The 16,326-nt window shown below is 43.5% G+C and overlaps 1 protein-coding gene across 8 annotated transcripts in view; it reads right to left on the reverse strand.

Annotated features, from left to right (window-relative positions):
- LOC115023077 (myomegalin) overlaps positions 1 to 16,326 on the reverse strand; it is a 46,156-nt gene that overhangs the window by 3,366 nt on the left and 26,464 nt on the right. Inside the window, exons 16-48 of one of the 8 annotated variants that reach the window (XM_029454224.1) lie at positions 16,000 to 16,137; positions 15,622 to 15,801; positions 15,206 to 15,400; positions 14,897 to 15,079; positions 14,696 to 14,812; positions 14,541 to 14,609; positions 14,316 to 14,422; positions 14,089 to 14,228; positions 11,599 to 11,714; positions 11,301 to 11,452; positions 10,949 to 11,189; positions 10,092 to 10,296; positions 9,861 to 9,971; positions 9,499 to 9,758; positions 9,197 to 9,411; positions 8,922 to 9,039; positions 8,682 to 8,799; positions 8,402 to 8,456; positions 6,840 to 7,093; positions 6,659 to 6,763; positions 6,388 to 6,549; positions 5,992 to 6,240; positions 5,428 to 5,559; positions 5,226 to 5,342; positions 4,936 to 5,125; positions 4,709 to 4,830; positions 4,097 to 4,333; positions 3,893 to 3,994; positions 3,496 to 3,713; positions 3,258 to 3,401; positions 2,650 to 2,788; positions 2,207 to 2,253; positions 1,950 to 2,004 (exon numbers count right to left, since the gene is read on the reverse strand). In XM_029454224.1, coding sequence (XP_029310084.1) covers positions 1,950 to 2,004; positions 2,207 to 2,253; positions 2,650 to 2,788; positions 3,258 to 3,401; positions 3,496 to 3,713; positions 3,893 to 3,994; positions 4,097 to 4,333; positions 4,709 to 4,830; positions 4,936 to 5,125; positions 5,226 to 5,342; positions 5,428 to 5,559; positions 5,992 to 6,240; positions 6,388 to 6,549; positions 6,659 to 6,763; positions 6,840 to 7,093; positions 8,402 to 8,456; positions 8,682 to 8,799; positions 8,922 to 9,039; positions 9,197 to 9,411; positions 9,499 to 9,758; positions 9,861 to 9,971; positions 10,092 to 10,296; positions 10,949 to 11,189; positions 11,301 to 11,452; positions 11,599 to 11,714; positions 14,089 to 14,228; positions 14,316 to 14,422; positions 14,541 to 14,609; positions 14,696 to 14,812; positions 14,897 to 15,079; positions 15,206 to 15,400; positions 15,622 to 15,801; positions 16,000 to 16,137 — 4,993 coding nt within the window. Of the gene's footprint in view, positions 1 to 1,949; positions 2,005 to 2,206; positions 2,254 to 2,649; positions 2,789 to 3,257; positions 3,402 to 3,495; positions 3,717 to 3,892; positions 3,995 to 4,096; positions 4,334 to 4,708; positions 4,831 to 4,935; positions 5,126 to 5,225; positions 5,343 to 5,427; positions 5,560 to 5,991; positions 6,241 to 6,387; positions 6,550 to 6,658; positions 6,764 to 6,839; positions 7,094 to 8,401; positions 8,457 to 8,681; positions 8,800 to 8,921; positions 9,040 to 9,196; positions 9,412 to 9,498; positions 9,759 to 9,860; positions 9,972 to 10,091; positions 10,297 to 10,948; positions 11,190 to 11,300; positions 11,453 to 11,598; positions 11,715 to 14,088; positions 14,229 to 14,315; positions 14,423 to 14,540; positions 14,610 to 14,695; positions 14,813 to 14,896; positions 15,080 to 15,205; positions 15,401 to 15,621; positions 15,802 to 15,999; positions 16,138 to 16,326 lie in introns of all 8 variants that reach the window. The other 7 variants (XM_029454225.1, XM_029454223.1, XM_029454228.1 and 4 more) reach the window with 7 other exon arrangements.

A 16,326-nucleotide genomic window follows, 5' to 3' on the forward strand; every position in this document is an offset into this window, starting at 1 on the left:
CCAACTCTCCGCAACGAAGAGAATAAACATATTCACTAAAATGTCGAACTATTCCTTTAGAAACAAGTGACACCACAGCAAGGAGTAGTTTACTGCGCATACTGTTAGTTGTAATAACGTTCTCAAAATACAACCGCTTGCAGATGAGAAGCTGAGAATGAGCGATTAGAGAAGAAGCAATGTTGTTACTCAAATCTTTTGTCCCTCACACACACACACACACGCACACACACACACACACACACACACACACACACACACACACACACACACACACACTTGCTGTGTTTTTCCTCTGTGTTGCGTGGGTGTTGTTGACACCACTCAGATTGAAGGGCAGCAGTAAAACTTTTTTTAAGGTGTCACACACATGTTTTTGTGTGTACATCCTTAAGCAATGCTGTGACAGCATACACACAGAATAGAAACTATGCGGCGTGTGGTTATTTTGGCGATAAGTGTGGGGGGTCCGAAGCTATGAATAGTCTTAACTTTAATACAGGGCATGTAGAAGTAAACAACACTTTAGTGCAGTGGCGGCTGAGTGGATCAGTGTGTATGCAATTTGGTGTCAGTGTTGTGCGAACAACTCCGCGCCTTTTTCTGATAAATACAGTTATTAACAATTGAGCAGTTGTGGTGGGATTTTAGGATCACCATGTCAGGTGAATACACACCAAATACATAGATGAACGTAGAGAACAAGATGACCACACACACACTTCCAATGACAGAATTGATTATGTCAACCTTTAAACCTCACATCATCTCTTTATCTACATTACCTAGAGTTGATTTTGTTTTGACTAAAATAGTTTTTATACCACTGTTTTGGTCATCATTTAATACTATTTGATTGATTTAGATAATGTTTTTGTGATTTCAACATTGTAATTTTTCATTAATCCTCCAAATTAAATTTTTTTTACATAATACTTATTGGTGCGAATGTATTCTCTCCCTTAAATTAAATAACAATAATCATTTGCATTAATTGATAAATATTTGAAACTGGGTCGAGTCTAGAACACGCTCATATTATCGTATAGAGTTAATAACATCACCTCACACAAACACATGCATGTGCAGTGCACAGTATATGAGAAAGCATCCAACTATAAGATAAAGAGACATTGAAAAATGCCAAGAGTGGAAGAATTACATTTAAACTAAGAACTGAAAATCTTTGAACAAAATTGGTCAAAATGGCTTTTGTGTGAGCTATAAGGCTGATTATATATAGCAGTCACTTACTTAACTTAAGGGCAAATCTTTCAATAAAAATGTTTTTGTGCAGAATCATTATGGGTTAATATGAATGTGTACATACAGTATATGAATATACACATGTGTTTGTGTGGCTGCGTTAATGTATATGTATGAATATATATATATATATATATATATATATATATATACATACTGTATATATGTGTATGTATTTATATGTATGGATATTTATATGTATATATATGTAGATTGTGTTGTTTATTTTTATTTATCCCCTTGTTATTTATTTTTATTCAAAGTTTTATGTCTGGTTGGCACATATGAATATTTCTTTGTTTATCTGTGTTCTTTAAAAGAAAACCTATTAATAAGAAAAAGAGTGGTATAATAAAGTCCTTTGTGGAACTGTGTGTGGTCAGCTTGTTTTCTACTCAGGACAACTTCTCTTCTTTTATTTGTCTCTAATAAACACACTAATAAAGCAGAAATGTCATAAAAAATAAAGTTAAACCAGGATGCAGAACGCTCTGACGAGATGGTAAAGCAGTGATTTCAGCATGGTTAGAAAAAGCAAAACCACACGGAGGTAAAAGCTGCCCCAAACCACAGACTTTGAGACCTACAGTTTGACCAGTAGGCCAAAACTACTAGTCAGGTTATTGAAATACAGCATCTGGGACAACTTCTACCTGTAAAATCACAAGATGTCAAACAATTACCAGCATAAGAAGAGGAGGAGGAGGAGCTTAGAGAGGAAAGTCTCAGCTCATTCTTCTGGGGGATTTAAATGAGGAGAGGGAAGACAAATGCAGGACGAAGGAACACGTGAGGCAGAGAAGCCAAAAGTGACGAATGTACATCAAAAAGACACCAGGGACATCACAACATATAATACTTCTACACATAATACTGTGGAGTATGCACACAGATAACCATTATGTATGATAACCTGGATATGACGGGGATTTTTGCTTACCTCTAAATTTGTCCTTGCTTTCTTTAGCACATCACGAGTTCTTGACACTGCAAGAAAACAAACAAGAAAATAATATAGAATGTTATTACAAAACTAAATAAGCAGAGAACACTTTATGTGCTGCATACATTAACAAGCACGTCACAATAACATCTTTCCTTTCAGGTATTTGTGCATTTGAACCCGGGTACTGCAGAAGCCTTTGTATTTCTGATCTGTAGCCGATAGATTGCCTAGTTCATTGTTTCTGTCCAATCCCCAACCTGGGAATTCTTTACACTTCCAAGAAGGGACAAGCAATGTTGTCATACCTTATTAGGTTTTGTTTTACACTCGCCCCCCCCCTACATTTCTTTCCTCTCACACTCTGGGTCTGCTTTGTCATAAACGACTGCTTTGAGTCTGTCGCGCCCCAAGTCTCTCTCATAATCTCACACACTTACGCTGGTTGACTATGAAGTGCTCCATGTTCTCCTTGGTGCGGCTGGTGCTCCTCAGTCTTTGAATCGTCCCCTTAAGAACCTCCTCCTGCTCCGACATACGCAGTTTCAGGGACAAGATTTCCTCTTGCATACCCTGCTCCTACACACACACACACACACACACACACACACACACGCACACACACACACAGAGACACGCATGCACACACACATGATATAGAGATATTATATATTTTTCTAAACAATAAGTTGATAATATTAACAAGTATTACAGTTGTGGCCTAATATAGCTTATTCTTCTGTGACAAAGAGCTCCTGACAAAAGATGTAAATATTGTATTTATTTTGCACTGCTTACTAGCTTACCACATATGCAGCAATGCAAAATAAATACAATATTTACATCTTTTGAGTAACTTTAGGAAATAATTAAACCGTGTTTGAAGATATATGCCACAGACATGTTGGGAACACACTGAGAGACTAATACAATGTTTGTTTTGATCTTTTCATGGGAATTGTTGACAATAACACACATATAGTGTATCACCAGGCTTATCCTTTAAGAAGATCAGACTGGTCATAAAATATCATAATGTGTCCCACACCTTCTTGAGGTTCTGCATGGAGGGATCAGTGCTGGGCAGCGCTGCTCTCCAGAACATCTTCAGCAGAGACATCGCCTCCTCCAGGATCTGCCTCAGAGTCTTGGTGTTCGACAGCAGACTCTTCACACATCCATAGTCCAGGATCTGCATACAGAGCTCAGTTAGATATTTGTGATTATAGTTAGTTGTCATTGTTTTGTTAACAATAAAATCCTTCTTTTGGCCTTTTGGCTCTCACCAGCTCACTGCTCTGCTTCCGGTTGCCCTCCAGCAGTGGGGGGCTGAGGCAGGCCTGCAGGGTTGTCTCCATGCGGTGGACAAGGCTCCGGCCCTCTAGGACTTGCTGCTGAAGAGCGCTGAAGTCATCCACATGACCGATGGCGTGGCGGCCATTACGGTTCGCAAACGAGCCGTCAGGAGCTTCCCCCTCCAGCTCAGAGTGAGGGTCAAGAGGGTCTGCTGGAAGTAAAAGAGCTTCTATTTATTTTGGAATCGGACTCTGAATGACATTATTGTCAAGAGAGAATTTTGTGGAGTTCAGATGTGATTAAAACAACATTCTGTCAGGCACATTACAATTAAAAGGTATTATTGTTAGATTAAGTTGCAGTCATGCCGTGCAGTTAAAGTCACACCATTGGCAGTGCTATGGCTGTCGTCCAGGTCTGAGTAGGGAGGACCGGGAGAGCCGCAGTTAAACAGACCAATGTCCCTGACTGGTGGAGATGGAGCAGGGTCTGTGGAGCACACATACACAATCCAGGCTTGGACACACAGCACAGCACAGCACACCACAAACATGTTGAGTTAGTTGGTGTTATATGTAGAAGCTGTCTCACCGTGCAGCAGCTGTCGCCTGTAGAAGTTCTCTCTCTGAGGGCTGGCAGTGAGGGCGGAGAGGGAGGGGGTCCGAGGAGAGCCCACACCCAGCTTCTGCTCCAACTGCTTGTGGAGCTCCAGTTGTTTAAGAGCGCTGTTCTCCTGGACGCTGTTTTGCAGCTGGGCTCGCAGACTCCTCACCTCCCCGAGCAGCTCGCCCAGCTCCACCGGTAGACCTGGGAGCTCACACAGGTAGCCTGAAGACGAAACACAAAGTCACTGACCCGAGGGTGGACATGCTTCTGCTTCAGGGCTCTTTGGGGTTTAGACGGTTTTATTCCAGCACAACTATAAAATTAAACTTTGATGACAGGTTTGTTCGTACTTGGGTAGATGTTTAAAGTTATAATGCAGTGTGTTTTTTATTATTTCAAACTGTTCTAATGGCATAAATAAAATTAAACAATTATAGTGAACATTTAGTTTGTTTTTAACATAATCATCTCAGTGTCCCGTCTACCACGGTGCCATTCTTAAAACTAACACTAGATGGCGCCAACATATTAATTACTTTATTACTTTTAATAACGGGAGTGTATTAAGGATAGTTGGTGTACAATGAACAGACTGACCTTGGTTGGCCTTTGTGCTGGAACACACTTGATCGTATACTTGTAGTTCGCTCTGCAGGGAGTGGATGAGCTCTCTGCTCTCACATAGCTGCTGCTGCAGTAGAGACACCTCATGCTGGAGCCTGAGGATACATCACAGCACATTACAGTTAGAGAATAAATATGAATACGCACAGACAAGCGCAATTTCTATCTACAAATCAGTCACTGTTTGATTCAACACCAACCTGTTGGTTTTCTCCTGACTGGCCAGTCGTTCCTGCCTTAATATGTGAATCTGCTGTCCCTGCTCCTGACTGTGAGCCTGAAGTCGTCTTAGCTCCTCTTTCCACTGCTCTGCCTCCAGTTCCGCTTGTTTCAGGCGGGCGCGTGCTGTAAACACCGCCTCCCGCAACTGCACCACCTCCTCACATGTGTCTGAGGGAATAGAATAGTTCAAAATGGGTTAACATGCATGTATTCTAGAAGAACAAAAGGAAAACTATATGGATATATATGTTTCCTTAAGATGAGGCACCTGTGCTAGCCTGCAGGCGTGACTGTAGACCCATGTTTTCTTCCTTTAGGACTCTGATCTCATTGGACAGTTGAGGAACTGTGTCCAGTCCCTGAATGTAGATGTTTGTTGGCGGACCTGGACAAAAAAACAGGAGTTATTTTATGTCATTTTCTTACATAAAGAGAAAAAAGTGGCGATGTTGCAGTACGGGAAACAATACCTCCGTCACGCCCACTCGAGGCGAGTCTCTCCTCCAGCTGCAGTCTGAGCCTATCATTGGTCCTAATGGACTCCTCCAGACGCTGACGGAGACACCTCACCTCCCGCAGGTGCTCCTCTATCAGATTTACCCCTAGAGACAAACAGCATAATAGAAATATTGTCATAATTTGACTGCTTTTAATGAATTAATTATAATAAATCTAATAAATAATAAAGCTGCTTTTACATGATCGGCGGTAAAACAGCTCTGCGCTGGCTGAGAAATTACCACGGAGCCCTGCGCTCAAAGTTCTAATTATTTCAACTTTGACCTCGATTGCCGCTGACCAATGAGATAACAGCTGTATGAAGCGGCACAGAGCGCAGAGAACATTTCTTATTATGTGAAGGCAGCTTAATATTGGTATTACTTTATATTTTTCATACTTGTTTTATGGTTTTTTAATCAGTTTTTAATAACAGTTTTTTTATTAGCTGTGCTATTAATTAGATTCTCTTGTAAAGCACTTTGAGCTGCATTTTATGTTATAAAGGGTGCTGTGTAAACAGTATGTAGTCTCACCTGTATGGCTGCTTCCTTGCTGGTATCCTGATGATCCAGAGAAGCCTCCCACTTGCTGAACCATGTTCTCCATGTCCCACAAAGTCCCTCCCGTCACTGGACCCGAGTCAGACTTCAGCGAGTGGCCTTCGGGATACTGTTGAAAGGCATGATGGGAGAGCTGGCTGTAGCCGGAGAGGTCGTGCTGGTTGTGGGCACCAGGTGAGATAGTGAACAGAGCCTGGTCATGGGGAACTGCAAAGCCTGTAACCACACACACAAAAGTGAAATGTGTGAAACATGATGTGAAAACAAACAGAGGACTTTAATCTGCTAGTGATGGTAGCTAACAGCAGATATTATGCTCTTTATTTACACTTTCACACATGGCACACCACCCCCTCCGTGGCCCCTCACCCCTGTTCTGCTCATTCATCTGTTTGTACAGCGTGTCCAGCTCTGGGCGAACAGCAATCACAGACAGGGCCCTGGGCCGGGGGTCAGAAATAACTTCTCTACCCCAGACGTCAGGGCCACAGGGGACAGAGAAGGAGTAGGAGACAGGATCCCTGAAAAGGGCTGGAGGAGAATGACAGGAAGTGACACAAACAGAACATGAAGGAGGAGGATGAGGAAAAAGAAAATGATGGGGTATTTTGCAAGTCATAGCCATCTGTGAGTCCCATACCTCTGGAGGACTGACTGGTCAATCCCAGAGGGGCTGAGCAAAGCATGTTGGGACAGCTGTTGGAGGTCTTGAGGAAGCCATGAGGAGGAGGAAAAGATGGAGGGACTAAAGGAGGGGAACGGAAAGTGAGAGGATGGAACAGACATTTCTCAGATATGGAGAGGTGGAACATACAAACAACTTTTACCGTCTTGTTCTGGTCCGTGTCCCGGCTGCCGCAGCCGGTGCTCCTCCTGATATTCTCTGGCGTCTAAATCGGAGCACAGGTCCACGTCTTCGTTGGTTCTGTACTCATCGGACACCAAAGACGTTCTGTCTGATTGGTCTGTGGTCTCAGAGAGAGCGTGGCAGCTGGACGGGGTTTCTGGACGGTGCTGCAGCTTGGTATGGAGTGACTCGATGATTTTATCTTTCTGCTGAAGCTCCTTGCTCAGTCTACATGTGCACACAAGAGAATCAAGCATTACAGTCTGAATTGATAGCAATTATTGAAATAAGAAGCATGTTCATAATAGATGTAAATGTGAAAATGGGATTCTTTCTGTTGTCGTACATGAAAGTAAACTGAATAGTTTGGGATTTTGGAGATGTTGGTCAGACAAAACAAGACATTTGAAGATCCAACCTTAGGCTGTGGGAAACTACACAGAGCCCTTTTCACTATTTATAGACATTCTATGGACAAAATATTAAATTGAGGAAATAATCAGAAGATACATTTTAATAAAGAAATTAATTGTTGGTGCAGCCCTTAAAGAGTGGAAAGAAGTTTAGCAAAGGTGGGAAAGGAAAACCGGCTTTTTGTTATTCAACCAAATATATTATCCATTTAAGCCACGTTGCAAAGTATAATCATTAGTATAGATAGATGTATTGCTCTTTGTAATGAAGTCGCCCTTTCCAATTCATGGATCTTTTTGATGATTTCAAACCAAACGTATGCTCAGGTGGACCAATCTTCTTGAAGTAAATACACCTATTTGAAGTAATTTCCCTTACTGTTTTAGCTGCCGAAGCATGAGCTCCCTGTCTCTCTCCAACACCATCCTAAGACAAGCCGCCTCTCTTGCCTGGCATCGAGCCGTAGAAAAAGACCACAGAGAGTCCCTGTATATGGAGCTGTTCTTAGAAATCATAGATTTCCACAGAGGAGCCATTACACCATCAGTCCAGTCCAGATAATCCTTGATGCACTACAGACTCTTTGCTGTCTTCTGAGTCTCGTCTACCTTCTAAATATTATTAGCATTCAGAAAGTGAATTTAAAACAAAAGAAAATACAAATTGCAGTAGTTATAAATGCTGTTTTACATGTCAAAATAACAGGAATCCATAAACAAGTGACTCAGTATAGATCCAACAGTCTTCCACTAAACACGGTACGACTGAATGAGGCAAAAGGAGTGTCACACAGTCCCACTGAGCCTCTTAAGCCCGGCTAGTGGGACACCTGTACTGTAAGTCTATTCAACTAAAGCAACTTAAGAGTAAAGGCTACATGCTGTGGCCTGTGTGTGGATTAACAGCAACCTTCTGTCTCCTTTCCAGCAGAAGGAGCCATGTGGTGTGCCGCAGCGTGTCACATGACACGGTAAACTAATCACAAGGACAGAGTAAGTGCTCTACAAAGAAGGCTAATAACTTCAAGGGAGGTCCACAGATCACAATGCTGCAGGTGGTTCTGTAGACCATTGCTTTGTTTGTTGCAAAGATTTTCAGATTAAAATGTGTCAGCCGACTCACCGTAGGGCAAGCAACTCATGGCCTGTCTTGTCATCATGGCTCTCTGCACGCTCGCCTGTGGAAAGAAAACAGGAAAGAAAAGAAATTACAATTTGAAATTCAAAATTTCAAAATATGGCTCTGATAGTTAATGGTGATATTTCATACAGTCTTTAATGCTGCTACTCTGCCACTTTAAACTCATTTAAATGCCTTTATTTAAGACTATTTTAATTCTATAAAACTATAAAACTTGTACTGTCTTTCTGTGCGATGGAAGATATGGGAAGATGTTCCTTACGTCCACTGATCTTGGCGACCACTCTTTGTGCCAGAGCAGAGTTCTGTGCCAAATGCTCTCTGAAGCTCTGACCCATGTAGTAATCAATATCATTGGCCCGCAGCAGCTCCTCGAAGGCCTGTATGTTGTTGAGAATTTGAACAGGTATAAGAATATGGACAATCCATATTCATATGTTGGCAATATGTAGCAAAATGTGGTTTAATGATTGATTTATTAGTGCGGAAGGGTTAGCAGTACCTTGGTGGTATCACCCAGGTGCTGGGTCAGGACATGGCAGGCTCCTTGCCCCTCTCTCATCCTCTGCCTCAGGTGGGACAGCTCACGAGCTTGTGCCTGGATCAGAGTGTTGTACTTCCTGTAAACACAGCATTAATACAGGGCTGTAAGTCAGATGACTTATCACTCTTATGTGCATCTGTTAACTCATTCTAGATCAAATAAAGCTGCCTTTACACCAGGAGTAACAGCTACCTCTATCTTTTACCGTGACCTCTCTGTCTCTGTCCACTCACCCGGGCCAGGTGGCACATTTCTCCTCCTCTGCTTGGCCTTTGCCCTCCAGTCTGGAGTTCTTCAGCTGCGCCTCCAGTGACTCAACTCGGGCCAACAGTTCTTGCAGCTCCCTGCTGGGCTTGGACCCTGAGCGAATACCTTGGGTGTCAGACATCCAGCCTTCATCCTCCTCCACACCGCTAGGGGCTGGTGATGTCTCGAAGGCCCAGTTTACCTAGAAGGTGATGATACAATTAGCGTCGTTATTAAACTAAAATGATCCTAAAAGAGCACGTCGAGTACCTGGTTAATGTAACAGTACCTTGCGTGGGGTTCGCTCCAGGCTGGAGGCGTAGTCGCTGGTGGTAGACAAGGAGCGGACACGCAGCTGCAGCCCACGGATCACCTTGTGGCAGCGGGTCAGCTGTGAGCGGAGATCCTGGACGAGATGCTGGAGAGAGGCTGACTCATCACCCATTTCATAAGCATCTGTATTACTGCTGCCAGCGTACCAGCTGCCTCCCGCACCCTCATAGTCCTGTTGATGAGACAGTGACGTGCACATCTCAAGGTCGTCAAACTCTGAAGGAGGGAGAGAGACGCAGAGACATATTGAGGATCAGTGAGTGTATTTTGCAGGAGAGAACATGGGGTGTTATAGTTTGAGAGAAATTGGTTTGTCACCTGGGCTGCTGGCGTCTTCTCTCTCTGCTTCACTGCGACCACAAGTCTCATAACCCAAATCTTGGAGGTCCACCTGCACCTGCTTACTGGCCTGCTGGACCGATGTCTCCGCTGCAGAGACGTGAGAAAGAAATGACTTGAATTACTTGTTTGATTAAGGTTTTGAGCACTTTTTAGTTCTTACATGCGTCTAATAACATGTCTTTATACAAGTTCCTGAGAGTGACTCACTGAGCAGATCTCTGTACTCCTTCAGTTGTTCCGCCTGAGCATGGACCGTGGCCTCAGACACCATCAGCCTTTCCTGCAGCTCTCTGTTCTCCTGGTGGATCAGAGCCAGATCGGAGCTCAGGCGGGCCGCCTGCTTCCGGAGACCCTCCTCTATATCCTGCCAGAGCACTCCCACCTCACTGCGGTCCCCAGCAGGCTCCACCTCCTGCGACAGCAAAGTGTTAAAGCAATCCTGACGTGTCCATACACAAGAGAGGATATCACAGGGTGGGAACAATGTTTTAATTGGCATGCTTATTATCACACATGGCAGGACAGTAACTACATGCGCAGCAGTGAGGACTCACTTATATAAACAACCACGGGACTAAAAGAACTTGTACATGACGACTGTGAATGGAGACCCGGTGATGAGAAGAGGAAGGCAGCCCTGGAGACATTGCTTTATTCACAGAGGTGGAACGCAACAAACCACTTTTGCTAAATTTATCTGCCTGCTGCAGTTCTTTTACCAACATAGAGTCTTCCATGCAAAATATACGATGAGACATGATGGCATAATTTATTTAACATTATTTTTCTACTTATTTGAGCCCCTTTTCCATCACCAAGTATTACATTGTTTTGACATTTAATTCTCTTTAAGACAAGGTCAAAGGAAAAAATCTAGGTCTGTATTTCACAATAAAATGATTATATTGTACAAAGGGGGGCAAATCTTTAACGCCTCAAAGTTAAAATTACTACAATAGATTTGCAGCAGCTTCATAAAATATCTGAGGTAGTTACAAGCTGCAGTTTTAAGTCACTCAAAGTTGAACTTAAAAAAGTTCCTATTTAAATGCAGAGTGTGTTACCGTCTCAGGCTGGTGTGTGTGATGATGGGACGTCAGAGAGCGTGGCCTCTTGCAGTGCCTCTTCCCTCGCTCATCACTCAGACTAACACACGGATGACATCGCTTCCCCACCGGCACTGGAGAGCTTTTCTCCTCTTCATCGTCTTCCTCAATATCCTCCTCCTCTTCTTCCTCTTCCTGGTTCAGTCCTTGGCTGTCTTTCACAGCTTGTTTCTCCCGCTGCAGCCCCTGCAGTGCACTCCTGGCAGAAGACGGAACGAAAGACACAGTTGTCCGGTTTAAAACTATCCTACAGCTCAGAAAGCAAAAACAGTCACATGTCCTGCTTCATACATGCTTTAATGTCTCATACCTCATCTGAGCCACGGAGGTGTATCCATCGCTCTCCAGTTGAGACTTTATTTCTTCAAGCTGGTCTTCAAGTGTCTTCTTTGCTTCCTCAAGCTGCTTTACATCAGCTCTCTGGGACACCAGCGGTCCAGTCACAGCCTCCGCTCCACGAGCCTTAACACAAGTCAGAAAAAAGATGACGTTTGTTATTGTGCTTCTATTTAAGTCATTAAGTAAAGAGCTTTCTCCATAAATCTGTGGTTACAAGCGGCCTGGAATTAAAGGGATCTAACAGTGACATGTAAATAGAAGTATTTTACCTGAATGGAGGCCAAACTTCTGGCCGTCACTTTGTTATCATCCTCCTCTATGCTGTCCGTGAACTCGTCACTGCTGCCTTCTTCATCGTCTCCCTCCTCCTCCTCTGTGCTGAGCTCTGGAAACACAACAACCATATAAGCTCAATATCCAATACCTTTTTTCTTTATTTCTTAATCCTGTTACTTTTCTTTTCCTGTCTCTCCCTCTCTTGCTTCCACTCTCTAACAACATTCTTTCCAGAACTCTTTGAACGCTGAATCACCTCTTTGGAAGTCATGGGACTAAAGGGAAATGTTATGTCATACGTTGCCTGCCAGCCAAAAACACACTCAAGGCAGAGCAACCCAGGAGGAGAGTGTGTATGTGTGAGATCTGAGACAAATGTAATTTATATTCACTCATATGGTTTTGTGGTGAGTTTGTGCCAACACTGAATATGTATACAGCATGTTGCAGTTGTGTATTATCAAAGTATTGAGGCTCAGTGGAAAGTGACTGGCAGGAACTTCAAAGGATTTTTTTTTTTACATAATCGGCACTAATGACACGCAACAGACACACACATGCTCCACGTACAGCGTGTAGTGGTAGGTGTGTATTATGTGTGTATGGGTGTGTATCTACAGTTGCTCAGTGCATTTTTGGGCTTTATTATGGGATTACTTCATAATCCGGATAAAGTTCAAAGGCACTTAATTACTACAGAAGTCTCCACCCTAAAACAAATATTAAAGTTAAATATATGAAATGTCTTTGTGCTGCTCGTGAGAGGGCAGAAAGTTCATGGAGTAAACTTCTGGGTTATACTATATTGAACAATGTGCTCTGTAAACTGAAAGGACTGAATGTGAGGGCCTGTTTGCACACTGGCACTACATATTGTCACCACTCTCATACTGGGAGCATATACAAAGGGGCACTCCTTGAAACGGTGTGTTGTTGGGTGTTTTTGTCATTTAAACTAACGTGGATTTCACGTTTAAAAAAAAGAAATCAGGGATGTCGAGTAAAAGGGCTCACATGAGCTTCCCTTAGTGGTGAATTTGGCATTTTAGCATTAGTGATATCTGACATTACAGCAGAACAGCCATGCAAACATGAAAACCATGCCACAATATCATGCATGAGGGAGGACATGAAGAACTTCTATTGGAAATGTCTGGTAATACAGTTTCATGTTTATAGTTATACATAAATACCTAATTATCTACAGAAGTCTGATGATAAATGCAGTTATTTTTGACCATATGTTAACATGTTATAACATGTGTTTCCTTATATTACAAAACTGCAAATATGACAGACTAGGAGGCTGAGGATGATACAGGAATGGTACAGATAGATAACACACTGAGGGTTGATCTCTGGGGAAGGTATATAAAAAAGGACCAAATGGGGGATTTCAGATTTGGGATATTATTAACACAAATTCCCAATTAAACACAACAAACAGAAGTGCTTTTGACAAAAAGCCAGCACATTTATTTATTTCTGTTGCATTAAAAATACAAAAAAGAAGTGTTGACAAGGATTCCATCTCTGAGGCTAGATGAGAGATCAGGGCACAAATCCCAGAACATGAACTCTACCTAATATAAATATTGAACGGGTTATTTCTGGCATTTATAGAGGGCACAGTTCAGACAGTAAAGTTACTTAATACTATATTTGACTGCTTTTTGGAACAAAGCTGAAGTTCAACGAGCAGATAAACTAAAAACGACACATACACTAAACTACTACTTTAAAGTAATCAGCGCACACCTACCACCTTACATCTAACGTGGCTGACTTTATGTTTCATGCACGTCTGTCAGACTAAAATATAACTAGTGCAGAGCAGGTAAACTGTATGAGAGCAATCCAAGGTTAAGCTGAACTGAAGGAAACTACTTGGCCTTCTTTTGGGATTTGTATCTTGGGCCTTGTTGAGTGTGCACATCCTGTTCACAAACAGATGATATAAAAACAAATGATGGATGGCGAGACGTTTCACTGTAAGGCACGAGCTTGAGTTTCTCCACAAGACGTAACTTCACTGTGACGGTAAGGCTGGAAGAGTGACACCGGTGAGAGACAGTACACAGAAATGGCAATACAGAACAATCGCACTGCAAAGCAATATACAGGCTGTTTCCGGAAAGAATACAAAAAACATATTCACACACTCACAAATTATATTAATAAATAAGACTCTGGGTTGCACGTTGCCAATTCATATCATTGAGGTTAATCTGAACAGGCTTCTGCTGCTTGAAGTAGTGTTTGTGATATCTGGATGAAGCCGCCTGAAGACTGACAATCAGATTTGGATTTTTATTTCACATTGTCCTAATCATATTCACTATTTCTTCTTTTTCCCCCCATAAATCTGACTATCAGTGGCTACAGGCAGCTCCATCTCACTCAGCAGTGCTGTGGTCAGACAGAGCATCACAGAGCGTTAGTGACAGTGCCCCCTGCAGCCCAGGAGGCTGGACCCTGCCCACCTCCAAAGTCAGGCTGCCTTTTAGCTGCCTGTTCCACCACCAAGGCCATGTTACGGGTCCTGGCCAGGACCTCCTCCAGCTGTCTGCGGAGCGCCTGAACAGAGTCTAGCTCGGTGTGGAGGGCCTGGATCTTCTGGGAGCTGAGGAAAAGTAAAACGTGTTTTAAAACAAAACAAAAAACCTCTGCAACTTACTGTATTCACAAGACCTGGGTGCAGCTTCCCTACCTGTCACTCTTGGTGTGAATGTGCGTGAGATTTTGGTATAATCTCTTCTCTGCCTTTAGGGCATCATTCAGCTTGTTATACTCTGACTCAAGCTGCTCCAGCACACACTATATCAAAGTGGCAGGCAGGGTTGAGGAGGAAGGAGAGACATGATAAATACATATTATTAAGCAGCACAAACAGCCAAATACTGTCTAATTGGCTGAGAAGGAAGCAAAATCCTACTTGATGGTCAGTGCTGTCCTTAGCGTCCAGCTGGTGACCCAAAGACACACGCAGAGCAGAGAGCTCCTTCTGCAGGGAGAGGGCACAAAGATACGACTTGTGAGATAAGAGAAAGGATTGTTTTTTTTGCATCATCACAGTGTCCACATATGTACCTGAGCCTCCCTCTCCTTCATCAGTACCAGCTGCAACTCCTCCTGGAGAGCCTTCATCTCTTCCTCACTCTCTTTAAAGGATGGCTGCATCGCCTCCTCCTGGCTCTGCATCAGCTCCTACCGAGTAAAGTGCACTGTGAAGATTAGCTGGACAGGAGATGGAGCAAGAGAGAAAGTCAAGGGAAACGAACAAACAGGTACCTTGATGAAGGCTTCTTTCTCTTTGAGCAGACTCCGCAGATGCTCCGCCTCTCCTCCCGTCTCTCTCTCCTTGTCCTGTTTCAGCTCGCACAGCTCTTGCTGTCTGGATGACAGCTGTCTGCGTAGCTCCTGCAGCTGGCCAGTGCGCTCATTAATCACAAGGGAGAGCCTGTAGGAGTAGTCCTGAGAGAGAGAGTGAAGAGGGTGAAAGCTTTTTATTAAGCACAATCCATCAGTTGCATTTTATGTTTATTGCTTTCTTCTGTTGACTTTAATTACCATAACCATTACCAGCTAAACATGGCCTACCTGCAGATACTGGTCTTTGGAGCTGAGAGTGTTCAGCATGTCCTGGACCTGTGCTTGGTGTTCATTAGACTGGCGACTGCGGTCTGACAGCAGTTCCTGGAAGAGTTTTTCTTTCAGGGCCAGCCGAGCCTTCAACTCCTCTACAACCTCAGTGGGACCGGCCTGAGCTCTGGCAACGAGGGCGGCTGTCAGATCCTGCATACACATGAACACACACACACACACACACACACACACACACACACACACACACACACACACACACACACACACACACACACAAAACAAGCCTGTGTCAGCTGTTGTTTTTGTGAAAGTGAAAACAAGTAGCACAGGTTTGTCTACGTGGACTGGTTTTTCAAAGCTTAGACAATAAAGGCAATAAATGAATGTGTGTGTGTGTGTGTGTGTGTTACCTGTGCCTCCTGGCTGTGTGTCTGTAGAGCTGCCTGCAGCTGGCTGATGATGGTGTCTTTCTCTCTCAGGGTGTTTCTCTCCTTCTCCTCACTCTGCTGCTTCAGCCACTGGAGGTTCCTGTAGGCCTCGGCCGCCTGCTCTAGCTCCAGCTCTTTGCCACGCACCAAGGCGTCCAGACTCTGATGGTCACAATCACAGGTGTAACCACACAAAAACATAACTCTTAAATATATCGGTTTATATCAAAAACTACCTAACAGGATAGTCTTCATGTTAATAGTGCTTGCCATCAACACAAGCTAGTCTGATAGTGTGTGTGTGTGTGTGTGTGTGTGTGTGTGTGTGTGTGTGTGTGTGTGTGTGTGCGATGAGCGTACCGTGATGGTCTCCTCGTTGTTGGACAGGATGCAGCGGAGTCTCTCCAGGTCTCGTTCCTTCTCCCTGAGGGCCAGCTGCAGCCTCCTCACCTGGCCCTCGCGCTCCTCCACACAGCGGAACTTGTCATCGATGGAGCGCTGCAGATGGCGGAGGGGGAGAAATATCACACTGCTGCTATTCTGGGCACTCTAAACTGTGATATTCATGAGCAAGTGTGCAGTATACAAAGATCCTGCGCCTTACAAACTCATTAAATCGAATGAGTCAAGACTATGAAATAAAACATTTTTATGAAGCAACACCATCATCATCTGATTTTTAGGAAA

The sequence above is a fragment of the Cottoperca gobio genome, chromosome 17, assembly GCF_900634415.1.
Source record: "Cottoperca gobio chromosome 17, fCotGob3.1, whole genome shotgun sequence".
NCBI classification, from domain to species: Eukaryota; Metazoa; Chordata; class Actinopteri; order Perciformes; family Bovichtidae; genus Cottoperca; species Cottoperca gobio.